This window comes from Crocodylus siamensis, chromosome 3, assembly GCF_052110815.1.
Source record: "Crocodylus siamensis isolate JL-2025a chromosome 3, ASM5211081v1, whole genome shotgun sequence".
In the NCBI taxonomy this organism is placed as follows: Eukaryota; Metazoa; Chordata; order Crocodylia; family Crocodylidae; genus Crocodylus; species Crocodylus siamensis.
This window is the reverse complement of record NC_143397.1, coordinates 77,054,589-77,067,774: the sequence shown is the minus strand read 5'-3', so window position 1 is coordinate 77,067,774 and position 13,186 is coordinate 77,054,589. Positions and strand designations below refer to the sequence as shown.

At 43.8% G+C, this 13,186-nt stretch overlaps 1 protein-coding gene across 1 annotated transcript; it reads left to right on the top strand.

Moving 5' to 3' along the window:
• Nucleotides 1–240: 240 nt before the first annotated feature.
• On the top strand, nucleotides 241–12,290 carry NXNL2 (nucleoredoxin like 2). The gene is made up of 2 exons (XM_090037223.1): nucleotides 241–588; nucleotides 11,403–12,290. Exons 1-2 carry the CDS (start codon nucleotides 287–289, stop codon nucleotides 11,569–11,571), a joined length of 471 nt encoding a protein of 156 aa, XP_089893349.1. The 5' UTR covers nucleotides 241–286; the 3' UTR covers nucleotides 11,572–12,290.
• The last annotated feature ends 896 nt before the right edge of the window (nucleotides 12,291–13,186 follow it).

Below are 13,186 nucleotides of genomic sequence, written 5' to 3'. Positions count from 1 at the left end.
GCAGGGCAGGGTGGTTGGGGGGGAAGGCGTGGGAAAACCCCACATTTTTCTCCTTTAAAGGGGACTCCATTCTTCTCAAAACTTGTTCTCGACCCCTGCAGATGTTCTTGCGAGCCGCTCCCGGGTCTTGCCCGCGGGCTGGGGCGCCCCTGGGCTGCCCGGGCGGGGGCGGGGCCGTGCCGCAGGCCGGGGCGGGGCGCGGCGGGGCGGGGCGAGCGGCGGCGCCTCGTGAGGCGGCGGCGGCGGGGCCGGGGTCGTAGCCGGGGTCGGGGCGGGCCCGGGCGGGATGGTGGACGTGTTCAGCGGGCGGCTGCTGGTGAACAAGGAGGGGCAGCGCGTGGAGGCAGAGGCGGCGCTGCAGAACAAGGTGGTGGGCTTGTACTTCTCGGCCGCCTGGTGCTCGCCCTGCCGGGACTTCGCGCCGCTGCTGTGCGACTTCTACAGCGAGCTGGTGGAGGAGGCGCGCCCGCCCGCGCCGCTCGAGATCGTCTTCGTCTCGTCCGACCGCAGCGCCGAGGAGATGGCGGACTACATGCACGCCATGCACGGCGACTGGCTGGCACTGCCCTTCCACGACCCCTACAAGCAGTGAGTGTCCGGCCCCGCTCCTGCCTCCGAGCCCTGCAGCGTCCCGGGACAGGGGGCAGCCCCAGAGTCGCCAGGTCCCAGACCGTCTCCAAATGTTGCTACCCCCTCTCCCCTCCCCTGAAAATCCCTGATCCTAGTCCTCCCCACCAGGTCCCCACATGCCTGAGGGCAGGCTGAGGTGATCCTGCGTGGACCCTTAAAGTCCCTTCCCAGGAGTCTCTGTAACAGCAGAGCTGCTCAAACCCGGATCCGCAAGCTGGATCCCTCCGGATCTGACAGATAGACTCCCCCCCCCCCATTCAGTAGTTGGATCCCCAGAGATCTGACAGCTAGATCTCCCCTGGATCCAACACCTTGACCCCTCTGAATCCAGCAGCTGGATCCCCCCCAGACCTGACAGGTAGATCTCCCCTCGATCCAGCAGCTGGATCCCCCCAGATCTGACAGCTGGACCACCCCTGGATCCAACAGCTGGACTGTCCCTGGATCTGACAGCTGGATCCCCCAAATTGTGGCAGATGGACCCCCCTCCCCTTGGATCTAGTAGCTGGATCCTCCAGATCTGACACCTGGATCCCTCTTAAATCCAACAGCTGGGTCCCCCAGATCTGACAGCAGAATCCTGCTTGGATCCAACACCTGGATCCCCCTTGTATTTGACAGCTGGATCCCCCCAGATCAGACAGCCGATTCCTCCTGGATCTGACAGTTAGATTCCCCTGGATCCAGCCAACATCTCCTTTGGGCTCCAAGCCCCCTAGTTCTGCCTTACAATAATCAGAATCAGATTTAGGTGGTACATGGATGAGCACCAAGATGCGAGTTGGACACATGCCTCTTGTACAAGAAGACATCTGGGTCCTACTGCCTTTAGACACACTGATGCTGCAGCTGCACTTGTCCAGCATCAGTTCCAGCTTGAGCCCACTGATATTTTGCCCCAGTCACTCGAACGTCATTATCTAAATAGGGAATGGATTTAACCATTTCTGTTAAAATATAGACCTCAATGGGTTTATACTAACTCTGTCTTGTGTACAATAATATTACATACATACAATATTAATGATGTGGAAATGGGAATTTTGAGTGAGAAGGGAGCAAAACTTGCAGGTGAGTTTATTTCTGTTAGTCCAGGGATGAGTCTGGGGAGCTTCTGGGAAAGTTAGACAAGCTAGCTGAATGGGCAATATGATGGCTGATGAATTTAAATATTGTAGAAAAAATTTGGAACTACTCATAGACTCAAAGGAGCTCTAACTCTGGACCTGACTGGGGTGTCACTGTACTGTACACAACTCAGCTAAGGCTTCTGCTTGGTTGGGATCAAAACATTTTAGGGTGTTGTGTTAGGATGCAAAAAGAACAGGACAGAGAAAATACAAAAGGAATATTATACTAACTTGATAAAAATCAATGGTGCAGTCTCACTTGGAGTACTGTGGGTTGTATGAGTCACTCCAGCTCAAAAAGGGCATTGCAGAATTACAGAAGGTTCAGAGAAAGGTGACAAAATGTACTGAGAGATATTAGTGGTGTTAGTCTGAAGTCAGTTAGAAGGCAGGATAAATATCCATCTTTATGGGTTATATATGTACCTTTTATGTGTCCATAAAGATGCATATCTGCCCTGCTGTCAAAATGTATCAGCACATTGAAATTCTTGATTTGACATTGAAAGGACCCTAACTGCTTCCCTTTGAAAAGGAGGTGAAGAAGAGAACACCCAACAGACATGTATAGATAGAAACAAAGAACAGTATATAGAGAAGGTAGGTCTGGAAGTTTTGTTCTCCCCGGCCGTGTCTACACAAAACGCTTAATACCCAGTGGGCTAATTCTACTGCGCATTAGCGCAGCTGGGAAAAAACATGCTAATGCACAGTAGATTAGTACAACGGGCATTAAGCATCACACAAAAAACATTCATCTGAACTAATGCGCAGCAGTTTTAGTCCAGTGTGTATTAAGCGTCACACAAAAAGCACTGATCTGCACTAATGCACCAATTATGATGCATTAAGTTAGCACTTGTTATTGCTAACTTACAGGTACTAAAATTAATGCACCGTATTTATGGCACATTAATGAACATGTAGGCACACTCCCCATCTCATAAGAACAGTGAGAAGAAATTCGTCAAGAGTAGAAGATGGTAAATTCAGAACTGGTAAGGGCAAATATATTTTCACACAATGTATAATTAGGCTGAGGAGTTCATTGCCACATGATGCTACTGAGAGCAAGAACTTAATATGATGTGAAAAAGGATTGGCTAATAATAACCAGAGTTCATACACCCAAAACTAACAAATGTTAAAGGGATATAAAGACTGAAGCTTATTGGGAAAATAAGGATTGATGAAAGTTACTCAGCTTTGCATCCAAAGTGAAAGAAAAAACTCACGTTTCATTGAAAATAGGAAAAATACTGAGAAAAAAATGGCTGTGAAATAGAATCAGCTTTTTTTTTCCCACCCAGCTTTACTGTCTAATTTGTCTGCAGTCCCATGTCATAATAGTTTACTACCTTGAAGAGCTATAGGTCTGAGACTCTGTTTAGGTACTTAGGGCTTTGTTGGTCAGAAAAATCAGCCTTATTTAAAAATAAACTTTTTTGTAGCATTTTGCCATGTTTGCTGGATTATGGCAGTAACCTTTTCAGCTTTTCATAATAGTCCAAGGTGCTTTTGCTAGTTGACTGGTTTCTATAATGTCTAATGAATTACAGTGGCTAAGACTATTTGTAGTTGGGCTATTTGAAGTATTCTGTTTCATGGGTTGAAGGGAGCTTTAACACTTCTCTCTTAAATCTGGTAATCGTATGAGACACTTCCACTTAGGAGGTTTTCAAGGCAGTAATTGAAATGTCAAGTTGAGAATTTTGAGAACAGAATTCATGCAGCTTATTAAACATTTTAATTGCTAACTTATTGACTATAAAAACTAAAATAAATGAGGCTGTTCCTTTCATTGGGATAGCTGTAAATTTTAATACTTTTCCAAGTCCTATATTCAGAATAGATGAATGGATATGATGATGAACCTCTACCAATTGCAAGCTGCAGAACAGCTTTAATCTTCAGGGTTGAAGTCCTGTCTTTACTGAAGTCAGTGGCAGAACTGCCAATATGTCTTTCTCCTTGTGAGTTGAATTGACATACTGCTTAAAACTCTTAGCAGCTGGTGAGCTGCTCCACAAATGCTCCCAGGACTACAAACAATACTTAGCAATAAATTGTTATTTAAAAAGAAAATACCCCTACTGTGGAGAAGGTAGTTATTGGGTACATCTACATGTTCAATCAGTGTGGCGCAATAAACTCTGGTGCAAACAGCTCCCAGGTGCAGCATCTACATGTGTGTCTTGGACCACAGTAGTTTGAGCCTGGGCAGAGCAGCATCGGGTTGGCAGCAGGCTTGCAGGGCGAGGGGGCAACCTCAAGCTCTGGGTCACTGCGTCAGGTGGCGTAGGGGCTGGCTGGGGCACAAGCATGTGCAAAGAGAGGAGCTGTGTGGCTAGGCAGCAGGCAGGGGTCTGGCCCCCTGCTGCTTGGCTGACTGAGCAGAATTTATGCCTGGGTCAGTGTTCCACGTGTGTTTAGTTGCAGTTATTTTCACTGCCGTAAGATACTACTATCTTACAGTGGTGAAAATTATTTTGCTGCAGTCTAATAGCATCGCACATGTAGACTGTGATGCTTTACACCACAGCAAATTATGCTGTGCAGTGAAGTGCATGTGTAGATGCACCCACTCTGTATGGTAACAAGTGTAAAACTTACAGCAGGTTTCTTGTTCATTCTTCCCTTTATCTGACAGCAGTGCCTTGCAGCTTTGGAGAAGGGATGTTGGGGCAGTAATAAGGTTTCATGAATGCAGCAGCCAACATTTACATGGTAGATTATATGACTGTATTCTAACAGCGTTAGTGCAGTAGGACCTGGTTAAAGAAAAGACATTTCACAATCAGGAGAATGAAACTCAATTAAAAGGATATTATTTGCTCAAATGAATTGAAGTAATTTGGGACTTGAACTACAGGCAGAGGTTAGTACAAAAGAATTCAGATAGAGAAAGCATCACTGCCTTTGTTAAGCACAGAATACCTGCATAAGTACTGAATAGACCTGAACAGTTGTTATGGATGGAGCACATTTTGCAGGTGAGGACCATTCAGTTGTGATAGGGGTGATATCTCTTTAGAGGGAATAGCGTCCTTTTTTGTTTATTACTGGTCTTTTCTTTTTCTCCTTGTTTTTTGGGGGTGCAGGGGAAAAGGGGGTAAACTAGTCTGAAGCCTGCTGTCTTCAATTAGACATAAGCCCTTTGGGCAGGGATTTTCTGTAGGTTAGTGCAGTGTCTAACACAGTGCAGCCCCATTCCTCTATAATGATAATAATGATCATAATAAACATAGTTTTTGATATTGTTGTGTATATTTGGGTAAAGGGATGGTCCTGAAAAATCAGCTGCTTTTACACTGAATGGTACATTAATTGCAGTCTATATAGTTACATTTTCCCACACTATAATGCACTTTGACTTTGAGCTGGAAAGTGGCCATCTCTAAGCATGAGCAGCTCAGTTCTACCTATTGTGTCCTAAATCAGTGTGTACCAAGGCTATCTGCAGCGTGTCTGCTAATGCCTCGGTTCTGCCCTGCTGTTCATTTTACAGTGTGAACATACCTGTAGTGTATTTTCATGGTTGTGAGAATCAAAGACAAAGCTGGATCTCAGGCATACCTCCGAGATTTGCATTTGAACCATTTCCCTGAGTTAGGGCTGCACCCGTACTGATTCACGCAGTCAGCGGCATAAGCAGTGGAAAATAATGCCCCCCGGTCAGATGTTTCTGGTGTTGCTGTTAGCATGAACTCATGATCCTAGGGGAGAAGAATGAAGACAAACAGGAGGGAAAAGAAGCAAATCGGCGGGGGGGGGCGGGCGTGGCAGATAGAGAGTGTATGTAAGCAAACCACTGTGATCTAGGCAGGCAGACTTCGGCGCCTGTGTGGAGCCCAGTTCACTCGGTATCACACCATGTGGGTTCATAATGTCAGTCTTGTTACAGGACTGGGGCCTTTGTTATTAAGTCACTTCTTCCCTCTCCCAGTAGGTCTGAGATTACTGAAGTTTTGTTAGCCTCTGGAGAAGTGGAGCAGTATGCACTCCTATCTGGCAATTCCCTCATGCCAGTTTATAGACCAGCACTGACTGGTGTTAAGGATCTCTAAGATTCAAAACCTTTGAGACGAGGAAAGTGGGATCCCTAAAGATCCCTGAAAAAAGGGAAGGCTAATTTAGCTTTGGATTTACATGAAGCTTCTCACCATGGCATGATGTCGATGTGTGGGAGAAATTACAGTGGCTGAAGCTGGGACTAAATACATAAGAAGGGTGAAGGGAGGATTGTTTAATTTTAGAGATTGACCTTGTAGCTGAAGGAAACTCAGAAAAAGAATCTCTCCCTTCCCTCGTAGAATGCTAGATTCTCTCCTGCCAATTAATGTAATTAAATTTGCATGTGCTTGCACTTATGCCTGGTAATATTTAATGTAGGAAATCTTTGGGTTTGTTGCATGTAGGCAAATAGCATAAAGAACCAATAACTATGGGGCACAGTATTTACTGTAAGCAAAGATTAGCAAGACTGCCATTGTTTACAAGAGGAGCTGTCCTTTGAGTTATAGGTCCCATTCTCCTAGTGGGAGATAAATATATCATGTAATTCCCTGTGGTTTTGTATTACAGTGTGTAGCCTGTTAGTACTCCCATTAACTTTGTAATTCCTGTGAGTGTATTAGCTATATAGTTAAAAGAGGAGGAAGTAATGGCTTAAGTCCTTTTTTGCTGCCGTTTGAATTAAACTATGAGCTCATTTTTCATTATAGTTCACTTTAATCAGAGGTATCTGCTGAAGGCCTTGGCATAATGAATAAAGCACCAGAAGATACAAAGACAGATAGCTGAATAAAATAGCTTACGCAGCAAAAACAGCTATTATGATGAAACATCTTTGTCATAAATATCTACAGCCAGTTTACTAAATTGATGCAAATGCTGCATGTCACATTAACTATGTTTGTAGCCTACAATCTAGTCAAGTATACATTCCACAAGTTGATAAAATCTTCGTAAGCCCTGAAAATATTGAACGGAGCATTACCTTTTAATTAAAAGACAAAGCATTTTAACCATAAGCTAAGGTGGCTACTTAGCTTTAAAGTTAAATGGTCCAGAACCAAACAATGTTGCCTAAGAACATCAAGGATTTTAATTTATACATCTGAGCAGTTAAGGGAATGTTGGTACAAATAAAATATCTTCATAGCCTATACAAATATTTCAATTTATACATACTTTATCTCAGATTCTAAAAACAACATTTTCTTCTCCCACTTCTCTACTCAGTTTAAGACCCCAAACTGTCTGCTTATACACCGTAAACCTACTAGTAACTGTTGAGCCTGTAGAATAAACATTTTTGCATGTGGACTGCATAGTCTTGCAAACCAGCATCCAGGTGCTGCATATGAGCCAAAACCCCGACTAGAAACCTCCTTCCAGTTTACCTGCTTATTTTTAATCAATGCTGTTGATGTCTGGTCTCTTACATATGCAAGGCGGAGACCCTCCACTTCTTGACTTTTCTTGGTGGGCCAGATTCAGTAATGAAACTGGGCACCTACAGGTGAGGCTCTGCAATGCCTATGTTTGAGACACCTGGCCCCTTGAATAGAATACAACACTCAGTGTGAACTCTAACACTGTGTATGTGGAAAGTTGCCTCCAAGAGCAGTCCAAAAATAGCTGTGTGCTGAGCAGAGACTTTCCTTTTGCAAACAGTAGGACAGTGGTCCTCAAACTTTTTTTTTCACGGACCACTTGAAAATTGCTGAGGATCTTAGCGGACCACTTAAACTTCCTTTTTGTTCTACAAATCAAAGCACACAACTCATATTTTAATATCAGTAATCTTACCTTTCTAATGCAGTGGATGTGCCTGTTTTTTTTTCAGCAAAGTTCTGGGAAGTTGGATGTAATGTTTGTCAGCATTAGCCTTAGGTTACCTTTCTGTGGACCACCTGAATGGATCTTGCGGGCCGGTGGTGGTCCTCAGATTTGAGAACCTCTGCAGTAGGAAATACTGACCACGAGGATGCATCTGAATTTTGTGCAAGGGAGGCCCCTCTGTCCACTCAGGATACAATGCCTGGACCCCATCCCTGTGCATATGTGCCTTCATGTAGTCTTTGAAAGAACTAACTAGGGCTCAGTTTTTTAAAAAAAACACTGGCACCATCTTTTATCTAAGACTTTCCCAGGAAGCTGAAGCCCTAGGTTCTAGGGGTGGGCAAATGGCAGATCTGGCTGAAGGCCAGACTCCATTTCCCAACAGCCCCTGCACATGTTGCTGGGGCCAATTTCCATGGAGACCCCAGCAGCACCCCCACCATGATAGCTGGAGGCCAGGGTTTCCATGGAGACTGGCCCCAGCAGCACTGGCAGGGTGCAGAGCTGCTCTGGAGCTGGGCTGGGATCTTGCAGTGATGACACCATGGTCCAGAGTCAGGGCAGAGCCATGATCTGCAGCCTGCATGCTGCAGGCAGGGGGATGCAGGGAGCAGGTTGCGGCTTTGCCCTGACTCCTTGCAGCGGTGATAGTGTGGTCCAGAGCCAGGGCAGAGCCATGATCTGCTGCCTGTGTGCCCCTGCCCAGAGCATGCAGGCTGCAGATCACAGCTCTGCCGCAGCTCTGGATTACACTGTCACCTCTGCAAGATCCCACCCTGGTTCCAGAGCAGCTCCCCACCCTGCCAGACTGCTAGGGCCAGTCTCCACAGAAACCCCTGCCCCAGTATATCACAGTGTGGCTGCTCCTGGGGTCTCTATGGAAATTGGCACCAGCCACTTGAGCAGGGTGCTGGGAAATGGAGGCCGGATCTGGCTTGCGGGCTGAACTTCACCCACCCCTGTTCTAGGCCCTTCTCAGCCTGAAGGGATTCAAATCTGCATCTCGCCCATTCAAATCCGAGCTCCAAGCTACCAGGTTTTAGATCAGTAGGGCCAATCTTTTTGGTAGGCATGTCACAAATTAGCCACACGTCCTCCCTGAGTGTTACTCTAACCCCCTTCCTCTGCTCAGTCTGCTGCTTTGCTTTTTGTTCCCTACTCTGTGCTGCTGCCCAAATTCCTTCTCTGCTTTCTGTCCTGTGCATTCTGCTTGGTCTCCTGCTCTGCTTTCTGCTCCCTGCCCTATCTGTTGCTGTGCTGCCTTTCCCCTCCATGATCTGCTGCATGCCACACCCAGAGACTGCCCATGCCACTGGTGCCACAGGTTGGCCACTCCTGTTATAGTCCATGCTGGGTCAGGGTACCTTCTGCCCCTCCTGTTGAAGCTGAATCACTGTTCAAAAAAGGAGGGCAGTTCATGGGGCTGGAAAGAGAATGAGCAGTCAGGAGCAGGATTTTCTAGGCTAGCAGGTAACTTTTATATTGAGGAAAAGTCATGGGTTCCAGGCCTTGTTTCCAGGACTGTTTATGCATTTTCTGTAAGTATAATATAATATAGTATAAATTAGAAGTATAAATAATAAGTTAACACAATCCTTCTTCCCACCACAAAGAACAAATAATTCTGACAGTATACCAGACCTTGAGATCAGGAATTAGACTCCAAGACTCCCTACTTCTGGGGCACATCTTGCTCCCTCCCTACTTATGGGGCACAAGAAACTAAATGCATAGTAGACTCATTCTACTGTGCATTAATGTCACTAAAAATCTGTGCTCTGGTGCTGCTGCATAGTAGCACCGGTTACTGCACATTAGGTTATTAAAGGTACTAAACTTAATAAGCAGTCACAATGGCGCATTAATGCATATATAAACATGCCCCTAGAGGAGTGCCCTCACCACTAAGCTGTAGAGTTTAGTTCTCTTTTCTTACTTTCTTTCATAGCCTCTGTGCACGCAGTTATTTAAGTAATGGTATGACCTGAGGGTGACTGAATGTTTGTTTCCTTCTACATAAATGTACATTGCTATAATATCAAATGCTTGTGTGTAGTTAACTGTGACATTTAACGTTATATATAGGTGCATTTCAGCACTACACTAATGACCTTAACTTAAATAAAGGTTAACAGTCTTATTTCTGTTAGTGTCTGTAGCTTAAGTTTAGGGGCTATTGAGAGAGTTTAAGATTTCTGCAGCATTTCTGTCACTGGCTGCTTCTCGTGTTGGGATGTTGGCAGGATCTCCAGCTGCCTCCCTGCCTCTTATAACAAGGAGGAGGCATGTTGTCCCTGCTCTGCAAAGCTTTCAAGTTCTGCGGAACAAATAGCAGGTGAAGTTCTTTGAGTAGATGCGATATCTTTTATTAGACCACCTGAGTAGTTGGAAAAAAAGTTCTTAGCAAGCTTAGAGCAACACGGCTACAACCAAAACCCCTGCAGAACAAGCGTTTTCTTACCTTCTACCACAGTTTCCTTTCACTACCTTTTTTTGCCCTTGAAAGTTGTGCAGGGAGATGTGAACAACTTTAAAAAGGGGAGAGGGTGGGAAGAAGTGAGGAAGGAGATTTTCCTTTTCTCTTCGCAGCACAGGTAAAAAAATATTGATCCTGTTGCCTCCAGAACAACCCTTGGCTTCTGAGCAGCTGTTCTTCCCCCAGAGGTGTCTCTTTACTACTTTAGAGAAGAGGGAACAGGAGGTCACAAAAGAGGCCTTCAAGTGCCATTAGCAGCAACAGAGACAACCCAACTTTGATTATATTGAGAGAAAGATGGAATGGGCATTAATTGTACTGGGGAGGAACTAGCATAGGTTTTACTGATGGAGCAATACTAGTCCGAGGAGGCAGTCTCAATCCATCCGGCTGTTAATCCTTCACAAGAAAATACCTGCCACACAGTTGTAGAGTTTGGTGATACTTTGTATGAAAATATATATATTTATAAGACCACCTGTATGCCCCATGTCTCTAAGTAGTATAAATGTAGTTTGTTTGTTTTGGGGAGGTTTTGGGGGGGTTTCTGGTTAAAAGGACAAGGGTGTGAATTTCCTCAAACATCAGATGATTTCTTGTTAATTTAAATCTTGGCACCCTTATATTCCCATAAAAACTGATGAAATATACTGTCATTTTGGCTAAATTTAAAAGAGTTATTAAAGTATGGCCTCTCCCTTTTCTGATGAGGGATTTTTGCAAAGTATTTCAGTGAGGAATGTAGTGTCTTGCTGATTTAACAGGTCTGCATTGGGAAAAATGAACCATCCATCATTTCATAATGCAAATTTTGGAAATAAAAACTCCGTAGATGAGATCCTTATCTGTTCCCCCGCAGTGATTCACATGGTAAAAGGACTGGAGCAATATAAAGGTGTCCCAAGAGCCCTGATTCTGGCTAGGGGAGGAGTTCCCCAGAGCAGATACTGTAAAAGAGGGCTATGAAACTGCCTTAGGACTCCCTTGCAAATCTGACAGATATGCAGTGAGTGTGGTGCACATCATGCTATACAGACACTGTCCAGTGCTTTACCCCAGAGGGTAATCCCCAAAACACGACTCTAACTTGGACAGGTTTCCACACCAGTGTGTCAGAGGTGCCTTTCCAATTCTGAACTCAAAGTTGACTAAAAGCCATTTTATGCTTCCTAGTACAATGGAGTTCTGTGCTTATAACTCTGAGACTTTTACTCCTGCTTTTCAATTTGTTTGCCCAGGCCATTCTTTGTAAAAAGACTTGAAGGTTTGCTGAAGCATTTTCTTATAGTGTGTTAAAATTTTTGTTGTTTTGTTTCCAGTGAGCTGAAGAAGAAATACAACATAACGGCCATCCCCAAATTGGTGATTGTGAAGCAAACTGGAGAGGTCATTACCGACAAGGGAAGGAAACAGATCAGAGAGAGAGGACTATCTTGCTTCCGAAACTGGCTTGAGGTTGCTGATATCTTTCAGAATTTTTCTAACTGAGCAAAAACTCAGGTACAAGCAAGAGCAGAAGGCATTGTAAAGGAACTTGCAGAATTCCCAAATTAGCACTACATTGCTTAGAACAAAGGGAAGGAGGGTGCGTTATTCCACCTTTCTTTGTGAGGAAATTTTATTTTAGCCCAGATTATAAAAGACCAGAATATGCCAGTAGCTAAATAGGGGTTAGGAAAAAAATATGCACTTACTATTCTATTCCTGTTGTCCTTTTTGTTGTATTTAATATGAATACCAAAGCATTCCTAATAATACTTAGAATGGTAGCCCTGTAAAATCTATGCAAATGTTTTATTTTTGCAGATCTGTACAGGTAAAAAGAATACATATTTTTCTTGATTCAGAGATTTTCTGGTGATTAGGATGTAATTCATATTTATCAATACAACGTAAGTATATTTGCTTTAATAAAGAATTATTTATGGAAGTATATCTTTAAATAGCTGTTTTTTATGTCATACTGCAATCTAATGGGCAATGATATGGTTCATAATAGGCCACACACTGGTTTTTGTCCACACTTTTTTCTGTGATTGGGGTAATTTTATTTTGTATGTTTTATGAAGATTTTTCCTCTTTGCCTATCCCAGACTTTTTTTTTTAATTTTAAATCATAATATGAGCCAGTCTCTCCAAAATATGATCAGACAAAACTTTTGGGGTAGATATTATATCTTTTATTGGACCAACTAAATAGTTACAAAAAAAATCTTCTTTTCAAGCTTTTGGGCTCCCATCTCTGATTTCTCCATTGCCAAATAAAACTTCTTTTCTATGTAGGAGAACTCTTACCATCTTTGATTTCTCCTTTACCTGATGAAGGGTAAGTTAGCCCAAAAGCTTGAAAAGAGAGAGAGGTTTTTTTGCAACTATTTAGTTGGTCTAATAAAAGATATCACCTCTCACAGACTTTTGTCTGCCTATGCCCTTAGACAAACACAGCTACAACCAACATCCCTGATACATGAAAGATATTGTATTTTGCTGTTTGAAAAGGAACCTGCATAACATGAAGCCAAATTCAACACCCTGCCTGCCAACTAATACCCCCCAGGTACGTTGACTGCTGCAACCATTTCTGCTCCTCATTTGCATTCTCACAAAGCAGCTCTTTACAAACTGTTTTTTCTATCTGGGAGAACGCTTGCCATCTCTGATCTCTTCTTTGCCAGATGGAGCTTCTTTTCTACGTGGAAGAATTCTTACTATCTTTGACTTCTCCTTTGCCTGATGAGGGGTGTGTGAGCTCAACAGCTTGCAAAGAAAAATTTTTTTTTGCAACTATTTAGGTGGTCTAATAAAAGATATCACCTCTACCCAAAGGGTTTTGTCTGCCTGTGCCCTTAGACCAACACAACTGCAACCAGCATCCCTGAAACAAGTTATGATCAGGCTTTCTAAAATACATTGAAGCTGTGTTTGTGAGCATAGATTTGGGTAGTTGAAGAGGAGGTAGAAAGAAGAAAGCACAGAAAATAATAAAGAGTGGGAGAATGCATTTTTCAAAAGATGCATGGCCATGTTAAGCAGAAATGGATATCACTGGCCTGAGTCTCCTACCATTTTTATCAAAGGACATTTTAGCTTTATAAGCATTCCT

Bases quoted from the DNA above. Each gene is read 5' to 3' on its own strand.
- NXNL2 (XM_090037223.1), top strand. From the start codon at position 287: ATGGTGGACGTGTTCAGCGGGCGGCTGCTGGTGAACAAGGAGGGGCAG. The intron at 589-11,402 runs GTGAGTGTCCGG...TTTTGTTTCCAG, and splicing joins TTCCACGACCCCTACAAGCA to TGAGCTGAAGAAGAAATACA.